We start from the raw sequence: 17,158 nt of genomic DNA on the forward strand, positions 1-17,158 counted from the left end.
TTTAATTTAAGTACATGTTAGGCCAAAAACACATCTAGTGGCAATTAAGAGTTATTGATTTGTAGAGCTGCAACCAACTAACTATTTTCCCTTGCAATTGATCGATTATTTTCTTGATTCATTGGTTAATTGTTTCCTCTACAAAATGCCAAAAAACAGGCCCAAATGTCCAGGAGTTTCATAAAGCCCAAGGTGATTAAATTGTGTAATCTTTTCAACGAACAGTCCGAAATACAAAGATATTCTATTTACTGTCATAAAACAATAAGAATCCCCACACTTCAAGCGAAAACACACCGTTGAGTACAACCAGACTATGAAGGCACGCGAGCAGGAGACACGAGCAGCTGTTGATGTGCGGCCCAAAAGTAAACAAACGACTCAGCCGAGCATCGCTGGAGCATCACTAGTATCTCTCGCTAGTTGCTCTCGCTAGTTGCTCTGGCTAGGGGTTAGTATTGTCGGTGCAGTTTTTTGCCTCAACCACGGACCTGTGGTCGAGCCGAACCACGAAACCATACATCAGCCTGACAGTGAACTACATCGACAACGACTGGAAGCTTCACAACTCCTGCCTCGTGGCTAGTTTCTTTCCCGTGGATCACACGGGCCAAAATATTGCGAGTGACAAACAGTGTGTGACAACAAACATCGGAGCCAGTGTTGTCAAAGCTATCACTCTCAATAACTGGACCAGACTGTCAATTCTTTGCCCATCGTCTGTACATTGCTATTGGTAACTTTCATTTACCATTAAAAAATCTAAACTTGTAATTTATTTTTATGAGAAATTTCTGTCACTTTTCTCCAAAAATCAAGAAAGAACAAATCCAAAAATCATAATCCTCTCTATTATAACCCCCACGTCTTTTCATAATAGCATGCAGTCCCAAAACAATTAATGTCATGGGTCATATTTCCATGGGAAATAATTCCTGCCTTAAGTTAATAAAAATGTCCCTTTCATTTTTGTAAAATATGTGTGATTGATTGTATTGATTGCTTTCATTTGTTTATTGCACAGACCTGATGATGGAAAGTGCAGCCACCACTGTGGGAGGAATCTGTGATAAGAATATCTTAAAAATGTGTGCCCCTATAGCTTTATGACAATGTGATTTGCTAAAATATCTAAAAAGATCATCTGGTCACACTAGTGTGTGTGTGTGTGTGTGTGTGTGTGTGTGTGTGTGTGTGTGTGTGTGTGTGTGTGAAGGGGGGGGGGGGACAGAGAGAGAGACAGAGAGAGAGACTAACTATCTTTCTTTATCTTCAGAGAGGAGTGTGAAGGATCCCAGGCTTGAGCAAACAGTGCGAGTTGGAAAAAAGATTGTGGCTGCCTTTGCTCAACGCTGGAAGCAACGGGCACTCCGGGATGCTCAAGGGCCGCAGCTGTGGCCACATCATGGATTAGGATCTGTGGATCGCGTATCAGAGATCGTAATGGTGGATCCAGTATGGCGGATTCTGTATCGTGCTGGCTGATCGTGATAATAAAGGCGGATCCTTTATCGTGTTGGCATCTGATAATGGTGGTGGACCACGACCGAGGTGGCAGCTGATGATGGATCCTTATGGCGGCAGTGGACAATGACTGTGGACTATAGTGGCATCCGATCTTGATGGTGGATCATGATCTTGCTGGCTGCTGACCATAGACTATGATTGCAGCAGGACTGCTCGATACATAGTATTTCTCCTCAGATACTTGACCATTAATGACATTAATCCACCAATTCACTGACCTTCAGTTATACTTCAAAATGTTTACCCTTATTAATGCTGCTAAAACCCTTATCTTGATGATGTTCTCCTTTACACTTGACATCTATTGCACTTCTGTCCGTCCTGGGAGAGGGATCCTCACATGTGGCTCTCTCTGAGGTTTCTACCTTCTTTTTACCCTGTTAAAAGGTTTTTTAGTAGTTTTTCCTTACTCTTGTTGAGGGTTAAGGGCAGAGGATGTCACACCATGTTAAAGCCCTATGAGACAAATTGTGATTTGTGAATATGGGCTATACAAATAAAATTTGATTGATTGATTGATTGAAGTGGAAATAGGCATACCTCAGCACAAACTGGTCACCGAAAGACAAAAAAAGATCCAGCGGCTGTTAGAACTAGAAAAGGCCGTCAAACAGGTCTTGTCTGCTAACAGGTCAACAAGACACCTGGTGCTAACGATGCAAGAAGGAAAAGAGGGATGGAAAATGCCCTTAATTTTGTTCACACTAATAAATGCTGCTGCCTGCAAGTTGCAATCACAGATAAAATGTTGTTCATTATTTTTTTTCATTATCGTCATAAATATTGTTTCCTTGAAATATCGCAATATAATTTTGTGCCTATATCGCCCACCCCTAGTTTGTTGTACACCAGCAATAAAGCAAACAATCAAAGGAAGCACATGCAAACATTTCAAAGCATTAAGCTTGTGACTAGCAAGGATTTCACAGAGTACTTACAAAGTCATCGCCCGAGTCTGCTCCCACTGAGGTGATGGATTCCTTGCTGATGGTGCGTGGTATACGGACACCACTCCGAGGCGCTGTGGCCGCCTCCTCCGCAATCTTCTTCTTCAACTTAGCAAACATGTCTAGCCTGTCAGTATCTCTTTTGTGGTACAATTTGGAGTGTCTGTAGAGTAAATGACTTCACGTGACGCATGGAGTTTAAGGCTCCGTGTTCAGAGGGTGGAAACAAAGCCACGTCCTGGTGCAGTACCACTCAAAGAAAGATTGTGCTGGTTCTTCCATCCTCTTACTTCTAGAGAAAGAAAAGAGACACTTATTAAAATCCCCCAAACAGTGGTTACTTAGCTGCAACAGTCACATTGATGTGATGAGCCCAACAATACCTGCTCTTTTTTGGACCCATTATTATGTGTGCCTATGTATGCAATGCATTGGCCATATATTACTATTCTGCATACTTATTATTTGACTACTTTTTATTCTTCTTCCGTATGAAATTCCGTCCCGCTACTCCTCACGCAGTTTTCGTCGTACATGCACTCGTTGTTCGAGGGCTTTGCTAGAGTAGAGTGTAGCGTTCTCTTTTACAGTGTGTTTGGCCAGGAAAGATTCCTTTGATGTCTCAGATGTTGCGATTCAAGCTTGGATTGGCTCCCAAGGGTTTGGATCTGTCTCTCTGTCTCTCTAAAAGATATCCGTGTGTTCGGAAAAGTCTTGGGATTCTTATGGTGTCTTTATTTCACAGATAGGACTTATAGTTTTTGAGTAAGAAGCGGTTATTCGAGGACTGCGCCAGAGCATAGAGCTGTCTCTTCCCCATTGGGTCTAATGTTAATTTTGAGAGGAAATTTCTGGAAGGAGCCACACTTTTCTAACTCGCTCCCACGGTCAAATGTTTTGACTCTAATCAATAAAAATATATATCTGTAGTTTCGGCAAAGTCTTGGGATCCTCATAGTGTTTTTATTTCACAGATAGGACTTGTAGTTTTTGAATAATCGCACGTTGTTTGAGGGCTTTGCTAGAGTGTAGCTTTCTCTTTTCCAGTGTGTTTAGCCAGGAAAGATTCCTTTGATGTCTTAGATGTTGCGATTCAAGCAGCAGCACGTTTTTAGAAGGTGTAGAGGTATTGAGGATGACTACTGAGCGGGCCACATGGCAGTCTGTAGACAGCCATACAAGCCAGTAGCAAGTCGGATTTATCTTTAGCCTTTGTGTTCGTTACTATTTTTGTTTGTTGTTTTGCTGGCTGTTTGGATTGGCTCACAAGGGTTTGGATCTCTCTCTCTCTCTCTCTCTCTCTCTCTAATTGGCACAGTCTCTCTCTCTCACCAACCTGGATCATGTTATAAACATGCAGCTTTTATAAATGTCTCTCTCGAGCCGGCAGCAAGCACTAGGCACACATTCAAATTTCTCAGCAGGAGGATTTTTTTCTAGTTATGTGTGCAGTAATGCAATGCATTGCACATATATTATTATTATTATCATACAAGATAACAGGCAGGCAATTCTGACATATCCATGACATACAAATGTTAGCAAATGTGTCAATACAAATCCTGTAAGCTGTAAACAGATAGATAGATAGATAGATAGATAGATAGATAGATAGATAGATAGAGCAAGAGCATACAATGTGCATACTGTAACCATCCATCTCACCCACCCATATTTATCCATTAGCCTGTCTATTTAGTGTATATTTAAGTACTCTGATATCAACACTTGGCCAATACAGCAGATTCTGAAATTTTGTTGTGGTTATTTAGTCTGTCAACTACGACTACGACTACGTTTCACTTCTAGCAAACAATCTAACTATCATTTGATCTTACCGATTGCAAACGCGATCCTGGATCACCGTATCTAAGGGTTCAAAACAGTTCCGCAATTATCAAACTATTGCTGATGATGTTGTTACTCGAGGCAGATGCTCCTCTTGTCATGCAAACTGCACCTGAGTGACAGCCAGTCATGTGCTCCCACAGAGCTAGGACGATGCAGCTCATCACACATGACTGCAGTGGAGAGAGCAAAGCCAGGTTTTCAAAAGGATTCTTCAGAGTTTGTCACTGGATTTGTTCCTATGGCTGAGCTACAGTAGATCCCAACTCTTAACTCGATCTTTTTCCTAATGTGTTAAGTGAGGTCACAAACTGCTGCAAAGTAAAGACTCCAGAATGGTTGCGCCATTAGTAAATATACAATTACACTGTGTTTTGACAGACAGCTAGCCGGCTAACTCTTGTAGCCACAACAATGAGAGTTAACGCTACCACCACCGGCTGTTATTAGCAGTCGTTAGCTTGCTCGTTCTCTGAAGTCGCCTTTCTCTTACCATATTAACTCCGAACAATATCCGCCTGAGAGGTCTCCAGCTGCTCAGTGACAGTGGGCTTCATTTTGTTTTCTTCTCCCCCCTCAGAGAGCCGCGGTGGTGACGCTAGGTAGGATCCGGTGGCGCTGTCCGGTTTGACAAGCTAGCTGCTGCTGCTGCTGCTGAGCTACACGTCATCACCCCGAAACACGTGACTGCTGACGTCACGGCGGTGCATGCGCCGCGCACAGGTCGGAGAAGGAACTGCAGCAACACACCCCCTCAGTTGCAAACGGAAATGTTCAACCCCTTTCCATTTTTGTAACTTTTTCTGCAGAGCTTGATTTTACTCTAACCTGAAACCAGATCCCAACATATTGTGCATAGGATTTCGGAGGTAAAAGTATGTGTATGTGGATATTTAGTTAACACTGTCATGTCATAATATGACAGAATATTCAACTATCATATAATAATGCTAATTCTAAAATAGGCATCTTGTCAGTATGATGTTGAAAACTCAGTATCTACCCTTAATGTGCTTCAGTAGTGATGTGTTGATATAAACCCAGGGATGTGTGTGGTGTGTTTCAACCACTGTGAAGACTAAGGAGCTGTCACAACAGCTTAGAGAGGAGATCATTTCATTGCATCAAAAAGGAAATGGGTTACAGATTTCAAATACATTGAGCCTTCCTAGAGACACCAATGGGAGCTTTGTACTGTATGTTCAAACCACATTTTATGGCACAGCAGCAAACGTGCCTGAATGTGTGACCAAGCCCAAAATGTCATTGAGTCCTGAGCCATCTCCTCAGGAGAACAAAGAAAAACCTGTGTTGGTGCAGAAAACTTTCAGGATGAAGGGTGGGACAAACATTTGAGTGGTAACCATGCGATCACTTCACAACTACTTTATGGCCAGATTCTCCAATGTGCCTGACTCTTAAACCATACACTGAAAACAAGTTAACTGGAATATACCACTAAGAAAATGGAAAGGCAGTTATATGGGGCGATGTAACTAAACTGGCCCTTGGATTTCTTGCTCATATGGATCAGCGGTTTGTGTTGAGCAATAAAGGTGAGGCTTCTGACCATAAAACTATCCCCATGTTTAAGTGTGAAGATGGGTTAGTGATGTGATGATGTTTTTCTACTGCAGAATCGGGAAATCTTGATCATGTGACATAACTCAGATTCACATAAATTCCAAACCACTTTGAGGAAGAATGTTATGTGATGTTGTGAATTTTAACCATGGTGATGATCTCAAGCAAATTTCAGCGTCATCCAGAGGTAGAAGCTAGAAGACTTCAGATAATCCTTTCTTTCTTATAAATACAGCCAAAAACTATCTTAAAAGTCAAACCCTATTTGGCAGAATTTAGATAAAACTCTCAGAGAACAAACAAGTCACATGACCCGTTTGAAACATGAAAAATACTTCTTTCCATTGCATTTATCCAATGAATACAATAAACTCCTGTTTGAAAATAATGTTGTATGTGACTTACAGTAGTATTATGATTTAGTTTGTGATGAAGCGTGGTGCCCTTTCCCCCACTCACCCAGGTACGGCTGTCTGACTTTTTACAATTCTTTGATTTCTTTATTTAAAAACAGTTTGACACACAGAAAAAAAAATTTTTAAAGAGCTGATTCAAAATCTGGAGATTACAGACAATTTTCTTTAAGGTACCACAGAGTTAACAATCCTGAAACTTCTAACTAACGGGTATAATCAATATTTTATACATCAACTCTCAGGTTTACATGTTTAGTTGTAAGATCACTTGATAACACAAACTGTATAACTTCACTGACACTAGTGAGAATCAATACAGTTTTTGCTTTTATGCAGTGCCTACACGCAGCTCTAATACATGAACAAATTTAAATGAAACATTGTGCACAACACTGCACCAGCCATTTGCTCAGCAGAGTGACTTTTTATTGCAAAGCATAATTGAGATTCTTAAATATTAACATTTTACAAGTGTTATTTGACTTTTGTGTAACGTTAATCCTTCCTCTCAAACATATCAACAGCACAACGATGCTACTGAGCTAATTTGCCTCACTGTAAAGTCTCAGTTTGACTTACGCTTTAGAATAATGGCTCTATATGTACAGACTGGGGAAAACAATTGACAGTTGGCACCAAGAAATGTACTGTAAATGCTCTAAATGCACTGAATTCACATGGGTTCATAAGAACTGATGTCACTATCCCGTTTAGTATCTGTGCACTGAACAAATGGCTGCGTTGTTTTAGTTTGAATGTGCTTACAGGAAATACGGTGTTGTTGTTCGGGGTGGGATGACTCTTTCAGAGTCGGGCACTGCTCTGAAGAGCTTCGGCTCTCTCGTGTTAGCATCTTTGAAGACCATAATGGAGGCGATGTTGCCACAGCGATAGCAGTAGTTGGGAGCTGACCACACTGTGACCAGCTTCTCATCAAACATGAACTTGTAGCCTTCGTGGACAAGTTGGTGCGCTCGGCAGATCAGCTTAAGGTTATTGATGTGGACAAACTGCAGTTTTTTGGAAAGATAGAGAGAAAGAGGAGAAGAAAGTGAAAAAAAAACTATATCCAGACATCAGATGACATCAGTAAACAAATGCTGTATTCACATCATATCAAAAGAGTTGAAAGAATGGGGCAAATTACATGTGTTCATCTCAGATTTTATTTATGTATTTAAACAACATACAAGATTAAAACACTCATCCTTATTTGTATTGTTATAGAAATGTTAACACCACTTGATGCACAGCCATGTTCACCCAAAGACATTTTGATCTGTATGGAATCCTGGAACTATCCTTATATTGCAATCAAAGTATTTTTCTTTACTATTACTATCAGTATATTTTTGTCTAAACTATTCAAGGCAAGGTGATCCACCATTGTTTTTGCATTGCCATGTAAACATTGGCATGACAAACACAGTTTACCAAGTCTGGCTGAACCAATGTTGTTGCAGACAGGAGGAAAAAAAAAATCTACCTCTGAAAAATAAAATATAACACACATTTGTTGGAGTAAAACTTTGTCTTGGATGTGCTCCACTTAGAGCAGTTTCTTATTGTTTTACAACACCTGCAAGGTAACTGCTCTGAAATCTATGGTCAATGTAAAACTGCCTTTACACTCATATTGCATCAATGTTTTCACATTAAAAAATACTTCTCTCTTATTACTACTATTGTGAATAAGGATGGTGAATGTGTAGGAATTCAACATATTCAATGCAAATTGCTGAAACATTGTGTTGAGCTGAAGTCAATAATAGTAAAAGCACCCTACCTCATTTGTGACCTTTGCACCAAAGAGCCAGCCAGCTCCTCTTGGACTGATAGCCCAGGTGTCAACATCTTCAGGGTCAGACCACACCAGATCACAGAAGGCTCCTTTGTGGGGGATCTCCTGGTTCCGCTCAATGGTTCGAATTTGATCTAGGGTCTTAATATCTGGGGAGAGGCCTCCGTGGACACACAGGATCTGCTCGTCCATTAGCTGACAGAAAATAACACACGTTAATAGGGCTTGGACATCACAAAATATATCATACATTTGATGAAAGCTAGAGGAGCTACTGTGACCTGCTGGTTTCTAGACTAACACCATCCTCTCAAGTAAATGAACAAATATATTAAGTTAAAGCATGTTCAGATGGTTGTGCTACTGTTTGTAAAATAGAAAACATAGTGACCTCTTGGACAACATGCCAGGCCATGGAAAACATAATTGGATTTTTCTAGCAGGAGATGTTTGGTTAAATGACAACACAGTGACAATGTTTAGTACCGTGGCTTCTAACAGGTAAGAGATACAGCATCAGGTAAGAAATATGGATAATTTTGTAGATCTGTGTTAGCTAAGATAAATGCAGTAAAATGTGCTCGATGGGTGGGTGATACCAGAAAGATTGGTTCCGATCTGATACCAAGTAATTTAGGGCCAATATTGCAGATACCGATACTTTTTATTATTAAAACAAAGGACCGTTTTTAAAAGGCAAATAAAGAAAGAAAGATTTATGATTGTAAATTGAAGTACAGTCATGAAAAACATAAAAAAAGATGACATTCAGCCATTTTCATAATTATGGTTTGAGGTATATTATTTTCAGAGGTGGGAAGTAACTAATTGACCACATCGAGACAGATTTCAAGCTAACTGACCGTAACAGAAAAGACTTTTCCTTTTTGTGTATCTATCAGTGCGTATCATGCACAACATACGTACCACCGCTTAAGAGATAAATCAAGACCAAACAGACACGATAGCGAGTCTCAACCGCGAAAAACATTGGACATATGCACAATTTATCATGCTCAGAAGTCTTTTCTTGCCGTAACCCCTGTTTTTAGTTCATTGTCTTTTATTTTATTTGAAGTAAGAGTATTTAGTCTTCAAACTACATTAATGTGGCTATTGACAGTATTATTAGAATAAATATGTGTGGATATTCTCTGCCTCTCTGCCAGTAAACTATGTCGTGTGTCTGTGGTCTGGGAGCTGCAGAGGCATCTGGCCCCCTCCTCCTCCCTCCTTTTCTGCTTTGGTTTTGAGTTCTCTTTCTTGTGGTTTTTTTGTGTGTTTAAAAAAGTTTCTGGTGTAGCCACAATAGCAAACAGCCTTCCTACTCACATCCAACTTTGCGACATTTTCATTTACAGCAGTGAAATAGTTCCAAACGGCGCTCCTCTTTTGTACAGCCATCACTGCATTTCAGGTTAAGTGGCTGGTCAGGGTGTGCACCGTGGCGAGCTGCGCATCCACAAAGTCTGTGTTGTGTGCGCGACGCCACAGCAGCACACACAGAAAGAGCCGGTTTACACTCATGCATGACAAAATTATGTATTTAGACGGCTCTTTTCCTCTTAGTGCGGATACAGAAAAGAGAAACTGAAACGAATCCCTTTATATCGATTCTATTGGTGCCAGATTCGATCCTCACAAGGAGTACTGAGTATTGGTAGTATCAAACTTTTGGGATCGAACCGCCCACCCCTAATGTGCTCTACCCAACATTTCATGACATGTTGTTCCACCCAAAACTGACAAGATACAATCTGCATCAAAACAAATGGATCTGGGAAATAAGGTCAAGACCTTAAGTTGATAGAGAAACCCAACAGTTCCCACAATGAGCGAGCACTTTGGCGACTGTGGAGAGAAAAAACTCCCTTATTAATTGGGAGTCTCAGTGTGGGCGGCCATCTGCCTCGACCGGTTGGGGAGAACATCAGCATTATCAGGTCAGATCATCAATCTTATTACGTCAATACAAGGAACAACAAATAACTATAAGTGCAGTACAACTTCAATACTTACAGCGGCAACTGTTAACATATCGAACACTTTGGTGCAGTAACGCCATGCATTTGCATTCCCATACTTGGTCTGGCACTCATCTGTAAGACAAAAAATCCCTGGTTAATTATTTCTAGTGAAAGTGTGCATTAGTGATAATGAAAACTGCAGCCGGCCAAACACTGAATATAATCATCCGTAAGTCACGTCACCATAAAATCCATAAACTTGGGTGATCTGTCTGCTCTCGTGGTTTCCACGTAGAAGAGTGATGCGGTCGGGCCATTTGGCTTTCAACACCAGCAGGTAGGTGAATGTCTCCAGACTGTAGTATCCTCGGTCAACAAAGTCTCCCTACCAATAATAGACATGTGTTACCAATACTGCAGGAAACAGCAGTTAAGTAAATCTAATGTTTCTCAGAATGAAACATATTTAAATATACAAACCATGAATATGTAATTTGTGTCTGGAACTTGGCCGCCAGTTCGGAAGAGTTCGCAGAGATCATAAAACTAAGAGGCAAAGAGATTAGATTCAGATTTTATATGTTGTGTCTGATCAATACATGTTGCTTCGCAATGCTAAGGATAAGAAGATGATACTTGTAGTGCTCTTGTGCTTCCTGCTCTGTGACATGGTTTTTACCTGTCCATGTATGTCCCCACATACTGTTACAGGAGTAGAGACAGGCTGAACGTTGGACTCCTCCAGCAGGAGATCACACACGTAGTCACATAACCGCTGTACAGAAAAAAATAAAATACACTTAGAGACATAAGCGATGATCATTAAGTAACATCATTTAATGCTTTTAAATGTGATTTTTCCACAACTGTTTTAAATATTCAGTGTTTTCCCTCAAATGCTCTTCTGATCAGGGAAAAACACACTAAAACATCATATGGTGACAAGACCCTAAATCTCTAAACTCACACAAAGACTAATACGTTTCTGTAAGACAGATGGCAGTCGTCTTTTCTGGGTTTCCACAATGAGTTAATACAGCTGCGGTTTAGGTCAGAATCTGTGATGTGATTTGCACTGACCAACATCCCACTCACTCCGGAGTGAGGACCTGCATCAAATCACAAACACATGCTGGGTAGATGACACAAATTAAAGTCAGGCCTAGGAAATCACTATGCCTCTCAGAGTGTCGGGGGGGAAGGACTTGGGATCATCAGAACAAAAGAGGTTCTAAGTGTCTGAAGCATAAATACTCACAGCAAATAGTATGTGGAAAAGGTTGGGAAATTAATAATCACTTTCCTATATCACCGTGCAACTTTAGAAGACCGAGGGCAAATTCTGATGAAGATAACCAAGATCATTGTTATATCTGGATGAAATATCTGACTGGCTAGTGGTTCATCCTGGCTCTCACTGCTTGCCTGAAACCTTGGAGCTGACTCTACTAGAGTACACTGGTATCTGTTATATTTTAGAACATAGGACAAGATGGTGAATGTCCCGTTCACATTTAAAGGTCTTAGTTTTAGTAATCCCATATGTATAATACATTTATTTATTATATTAATACATATACCACATTTATTCTGATAATACTGTCAATTATTTAATGATGTCTCTTACAGACAAAATAATCATATGAATAAGTTGGCCGAATGAGTTATTTGGTATTTACTAACAAAAGGGGTCACACTGATCTATTCAGAGTGCCCATAGCGGCGTGTATGGGCTGAACATTATCCCCACAACCCTCTGAGCTGTTCCTCAGAGGGGAACGTGTCTGATCGGGAACTGAATAGGACTTTGTTAATGGACGACAGGGAAAGAGTATAGCTATAGAGTAATATGGGTTGTGGTCCTGTGGTCCCTCAGGTATGTCCCTCAGGTATGTCCCTCACCTGGAGCGCTGCTAATAAACAATCCGCTGTCAACCTAACATCAGGACAGTCCGCGTCATCAGGTCAGCAGCAGGAATAGGGTCGATTTAACATGAATCGTCCTGATTCCTGCCTCTGTAATAAGAGACGGGGCGACCGGAGTCGTCTTGGACTGCTGCAGCAGAAATACTAAACTAACGGTTTGCACTTCCTGACGCACAGATGAAATCATCAGGCTAGCTAGCAGCAGCAACTGTTACCAGAAGCTAACGCTGGCTAATTCCGCTGCTGTAACATCACACTGCCGCGAGCTAACGCCACGGTCACAACGTCATCACACGTCGTCGTCAAAAATTGTTCCATAAAGTCACATTTACCTTGAGGTCATTTTCTGGGAGGTATTTACACTGTTTTGCGATCTCGGCATATTTATCCAGATCTAGAGGCGCCATTGTAACTCGCTGGTCGTCGTGCGCAACTTCCTGAAACACTCAAGAGGAGAGCGATCATGGACGTGTTGTACTCTCACACTGCCACCTGTCGGCCAATGAACACAGTGTTGGAGCTGCTGTTTATTTCAGCTCCAGTCCTCTGCTCCAGCCACCCACACTTCTAATCACTTCTAAACAACCTGGTTCTTCAAAACTGGATCTTAGGTACACATGTTGCTGATTGATTAACTACGGCTCCCGATGGGCATTTCGGCAAAACTATTATAATAATACATTTTATTTATAGGCGCCTTTCACATCACTCAGGCAGAAATAAGAACAACCCAACAGCACAGTGTCAATGTATCAAAAGATCAATAGAATGAACAGTGAATAAAACATGATGTGGGTTGGCCAAATGGAAAATAATCAGATCTATAAAAAAAATAAAATAGCCAATCACGGAATTTAAAATGATGTCACTTATGGGGCAAACGGAAAACACATCTGCATATTGAATAACTTCACCGTTTAATCCCGTGTAAATCGAACTGGGTGATGGTGAAAACGGATGAAAATCGTTCAGAAAAAAAACGCAGACACATGTTGCAACACAATGTAACCACTAGAGGGCAACAAGTACTCGCGACAGACGACACCAGATTTCCAAAGTGGTGTCAAGTCAGAAATAAAAGCATAGAGACACTTCCGGTAATGACAAGTTAAAGGTTTGAAAATAAAAGCGTTACCATCGCTGATAGATACGCAACGTGACGTGCGTAAAAACCCTCGATACACACGTTTAGCGTCCTAATGCAGTGGCATAACAATATCAAGGCACCGTTCAGTCCGTAAAGCTGAGGTGAAACTAACAAAACAAATTATCTTTATAGTTATCTAAAAAATAACAGTAATCATAACAGGGTCGGGTACAGTATGCTCTGTTGGGTCAAGATCAGATGATACAATACTTCAGACTTCCAGGTATCCAAAAATAATATATATATATATATATAGAGAGAGAGATCATATAGATTATATCTATATAAAATATTGAATTAGTGATAGTTTGATACCGATGAGAATGACGCTGTTGAATAAACATAAGAACAGGTATAAAAACATCCATCAAGCAGCAGCGTTAGCACGTAGGAGAATACCTGTGCTGTTAGTGCCACACTGCACACTGCATACATGCACACCATCTTTACAACTCATTTAGTTATTGTGTTTGTGAATGGAGCCAGTCGTGTTTTGATCATTTTCGGAGGAGTGACAGCGTCTGATGATTTACAGTAGATTGTCTCCGTGGGGCGTTACACCGACTTCCGTGCAGCGAATGAACGCGTGCCCACCGGCATTCAGGTCGGACTCCCATTGGCTCCGGAGCACGTCAGTCTCGTGCGGCTGATGGTAGGTTGCAGAGCAGGTGAAGTGTTGACTGTGGTTCACGGGGCAGCAAACAGCAGCGGACCCGCCAGGGGACATCAATGGTGGAGTACGCATCCATTCAGGGAACGGTCTGACAGAGACCATTACTGGGGCTTACATGGAGAGCTGAAAGAGAATATGAGGTTAACGTCCTTAATGATGTACATATCTCCGGCTCTCATAGTTATTTTCTATGTATATATTGGATTTTCTGAAGCTGCACCTCGCATCAGCCCTTACGATGCGTCAATCTCCAGGAAGCCCGGCTCAGCGTCCGACACCTGGGAGACCTTCCACACCGACATGCCTCCTTCTTTAGCCGAGAGCAGGTTCGCTCCTGGCTCTCGAAACGGACCCACGCCGGCGCCTGCCATTGTTTCTGCCGGCCCGGCCGCCACGATCAGCCCCGTCTCTAAAATTGCGACCACCTTCCAGCCTCCTACAACGGACCCGGCCACCACCACGGCTACCGCCACCGATACTGGAATAATTTCAGCCACTAAAGAGCAAATAACTGCGCCGATCTTTAGATTAAGCGGTGCACGCAAAAGATCCACCGATGTACAAACATCACTTTTTGCTCCAGACAAAATGCTGCAGACCATGGTGTCCATGGTTTCCCAGCGCACTGCAAACGATGCCTGGGCTGCAGATAATACTGGCTCCTCTGTTACCTCAATAGAGAATAGTCAAGGTGAGTACCTCAATGAAACCGCTACCTTTCATTTTCAGTGTTGGCCCTGCAATCATAAACATAACAGGTAAAGGAGGTCAACGACTGCATGCTTTTATTTTCTGGCATAGATTGAGTGAGAGTGAAAAGAAGACATCCATGTCTGATAGAGGCTGCTGGATGGTCGCTCTGGGCTTTTGACGCAGAGAGCGACCGAATAAACCACATTACAACAATAGACAGAGCCTCAGATTACATGGTGCACCCCTTTAGATAATTACCACATCCCCATCTCATCAAAAAATAAAACTGTTATTCATGAACAAATCGTTCAGAGTGGATGTTGTAATGTGTCCTACATTATATTCCACAGGCCTTTGATTATAGAAGGATGTGTGCCACATAATACAGAGGGCTTGAAAGGGGGGGGGGGTGTATGAGAGGGTGTGATGTTGATCCTGTTGTTAAGTGAATTTATCCTGCAGTTGCCATAGCATCCTCACAGACCGTGATGCTTTGTGTTTGACCAGACATGTTTGATATGAAGAAGAAATCGCAAGGAGCTTCTCAAATAGCTGCTTCATCCTCCCTATTGTTGTTTGCATGGCATTAACAGAACAAGGCCATCCAACCAAAATGGCCAGGCAGGCAGGGTAAGCCATGAATGAGCAATGACAACGGAGCCCCTCCTCTTACACACACACACACACACACACACACACACACACACACACACACACACACACACACACACACCCCAGTATCCATGTGGAGGTGTTGTTCCCCTGAGATGTCCCATCCAAAATTGTGCTTTAGTCAAATATGTGTGCGTGTGTTAGCAGAGCAGATGAGAGGATGTTTATCCTTATAAATTCTCCAGAACCCAATGATGAATTCACATCCTGTCTAAGAACATGAAGGATACAGGGTAAAAATGGCTCCATGTGTGGTTTACAAAATCCTGACCTCTCTTTTCTTACCAAACCACATTGTTTTGTAGTTTGCTGCCTCAAGATGTCCCCAGGTCAGATGCTAAAATAGTCAGCTTTAATTGTTATTTTCCAGCAGGTATTGGCCCCTCACATAAGGGTCCAGTCCAGTCATGATCTTTGCATTGACCCTTTGTTCTCCTCACTGTTCTACTCTCCTGTCAATAATAATCTTAGTGGAGAATAAGAAAAGCTGATCAAAATGACTGATTGTGATACCAGTATGTGTTGGGATTTAAGAGTGGCTTTGGAAGAAAGAAAGCGGTCCAGCGCGCTGATCGGTCTGTTGACTGTGTAACCTAAAACGTGCATGGAGTGGTCCGTTAAAGATCCAAACCCACATGTTCAGTGGAATCTTTTTAAAACCAGGTCTGACGCTTGTGAATTCATTTTAATGATGTTTTTTATTCATATGCAGTTATTTAGAAAGTTGATTAACACTTAAGTCAGTTTGATTCTAGTAAAAATACCAACCGTTCATCTTTTTCAGCCTCTCCATTGTGAAGATTTGCTGCTTTCCTTTGTCCCATGTGACAGTGAACACAAATAGAAAACGACCGATTTGAAGACATAGCTTTTAGATGGACATTTCTCAATATTTTCTCACATTAGCCTAAATGATTTGATGACACAATCTCCGACAGGTTAATTGATGGTGAAAATAATAGTCAATTGCAGCCCTGCTTTCAGTCTATTCGTTTATGTGTCAGTATCGTAGATGAACTAAAATGGCGTCGCGTTCGGCTGTTCACTCAATGTTATTTATTGCTGTTTATTTGAATCACAAAGACTAAATGGTATCTGTTCCCTGGTGCGAGATCACACATGAAAGCTGTATTGGAAGCTTCCCCAGCACTCCTCATTGTTCTTGTGTAAAGACCACTCACATGATAATTTCACATCAACATAGGCGTCACCAGGGCTAACACCTCGCCCCGCCACCAATATACATTGTCTGGCAGAGCAGGGGCCTGCAGACGGATACAGTATAAGGTGTACTTTCACAGAGGTCAGGTTATCCTGTCTTCGGAACATCTCCAATATAATTCCTCATATTAAAAGCAAATAACATGGTTGAACGCTTGAACCAAAGCTGAAGGGTAATTATTTCTCTGCAGCCACAGCTCCTGCTGCACTCGTTTCTCCTGTAGTTGCACAGACAGGCGAGTGGTGAATTGAGAAAGAGTGGAGTTCTGTGACATTACTTGTTCTGAAACAACCTGCCAACGTCAGTGTCTGGATACCAGCCATGCTGTCACACCACTTTACGGCATTCACAAAGATAGGAGGTGGGTTGAACTCTGCTACAGGGTCACCCATTCTCTCTCCACTACACACAGGTCCAGTCCAATCTACATCAAACCTGTTGTGAAGATTTATACAGCACTCCACAGAGCCCTTAGCCCACACCTAGAGAAAGCCTGCCTTTAGAATGTGTGTGTGATTAGCTAGATCTCAGACATTCTTATGCCTGATCTGGACCGACAGTTCTTCAGTGGATTTCACTGTGGCAAAGGGTCTCACAATATACTCCACAGGCTTGCATAACTACAGGCCTTTCTTAGTTACATAAAAGTCCAAGCAACGGTGGAAGAGCAGCAAAATCAGAGTGGGACGCCAAGGCAGGAATATATTAAATACGTTCACTTGTCCTGTCCTCTTT

General features: G+C 41.7%; 3 protein-coding genes across 5 annotated transcripts in view; 1 reads left to right on the plus strand and 2 right to left on the minus strand.

Moving 5' to 3' along the window:
- golga1 (golgin A1) overlaps positions 1-5,000 on the minus strand; it is a 30,582-nt gene extending 25,582 nt beyond the window's left edge. For 2 of the 3 annotated variants that reach the window (XM_034595752.1, XM_034595750.1), the window contains exons 1-2: positions 4,816-5,000; positions 2,466-2,766 (exon numbers count right to left, since the gene is read on the minus strand). In XM_034595752.1, the coding sequence (XP_034451643.1) occupies positions 2,466-2,594 (129 nt within the window). In that variant the 5' untranslated portion in view covers positions 2,595-2,766; positions 4,816-5,000. The remainder of the gene's footprint in view (positions 1-2,465; positions 2,767-4,815) is intronic. The other variant, XM_034595751.1, reaches the window with a different exon arrangement.
- A 1,380-nt stretch (positions 5,001-6,380) lies between these two features.
- Positions 6,381-12,491, minus strand: ppp6c (protein phosphatase 6, catalytic subunit). The gene is made up of 7 exons (XM_034595843.1): positions 12,349-12,491; positions 10,770-10,865; positions 10,571-10,636; positions 10,334-10,475; positions 10,143-10,222; positions 8,109-8,318; positions 6,381-7,332 (listed from the first exon to the last, which is right to left on the minus strand). Exons 1-7 carry the CDS (start codon positions 12,421-12,423, stop codon positions 7,084-7,086), a joined length of 918 nt encoding a protein of 305 aa, XP_034451734.1. The 5' UTR covers positions 12,424-12,491; the 3' UTR covers positions 6,381-7,083.
- Positions 12,492-13,821: 1,330 nt separating this feature from the next.
- The window catches only part of si:ch211-158d24.2 (multiple epidermal growth factor-like domains protein 9), a 30,469-nt gene continuing 27,132 nt past the window's right edge, over positions 13,822-17,158 (plus strand). The window contains exon 1 of the mRNA XM_034595757.1: positions 13,822-14,527. Within this exon, the coding sequence (XP_034451648.1) occupies positions 13,972-14,527 (556 nt within the window). The 5' untranslated portion in view covers positions 13,822-13,971. The remainder of the gene's footprint in view (positions 14,528-17,158) is intronic.

This window comes from Hippoglossus hippoglossus, chromosome 9, assembly GCF_009819705.1.
Source record: "Hippoglossus hippoglossus isolate fHipHip1 chromosome 9, fHipHip1.pri, whole genome shotgun sequence".
Classification (NCBI taxonomy): domain Eukaryota; kingdom Metazoa; phylum Chordata; class Actinopteri; order Pleuronectiformes; family Pleuronectidae; genus Hippoglossus; species Hippoglossus hippoglossus.

Bases quoted from the DNA above. Each gene is read 5' to 3' on its own strand.
- ppp6c (XM_034595843.1), bottom strand. From the start codon at position 12,423: ATGGCGCCTCTAGATCTGGATAAATATGCCGAGATCGCAAAACAGTGT. The intron at 10,476-10,570 runs GTTTGTATATTT...TATTATTGGTAG, and splicing joins ACACAAATTACATATTCATG to GGAGACTTTGTTGACCGAGG. The intron at 10,223-10,333 runs GTGACGTGACTT...TTTGTCTTACAG, and splicing joins CCAAGTTTATGGATTTTATG to ATGAGTGCCAGACCAAGTAT.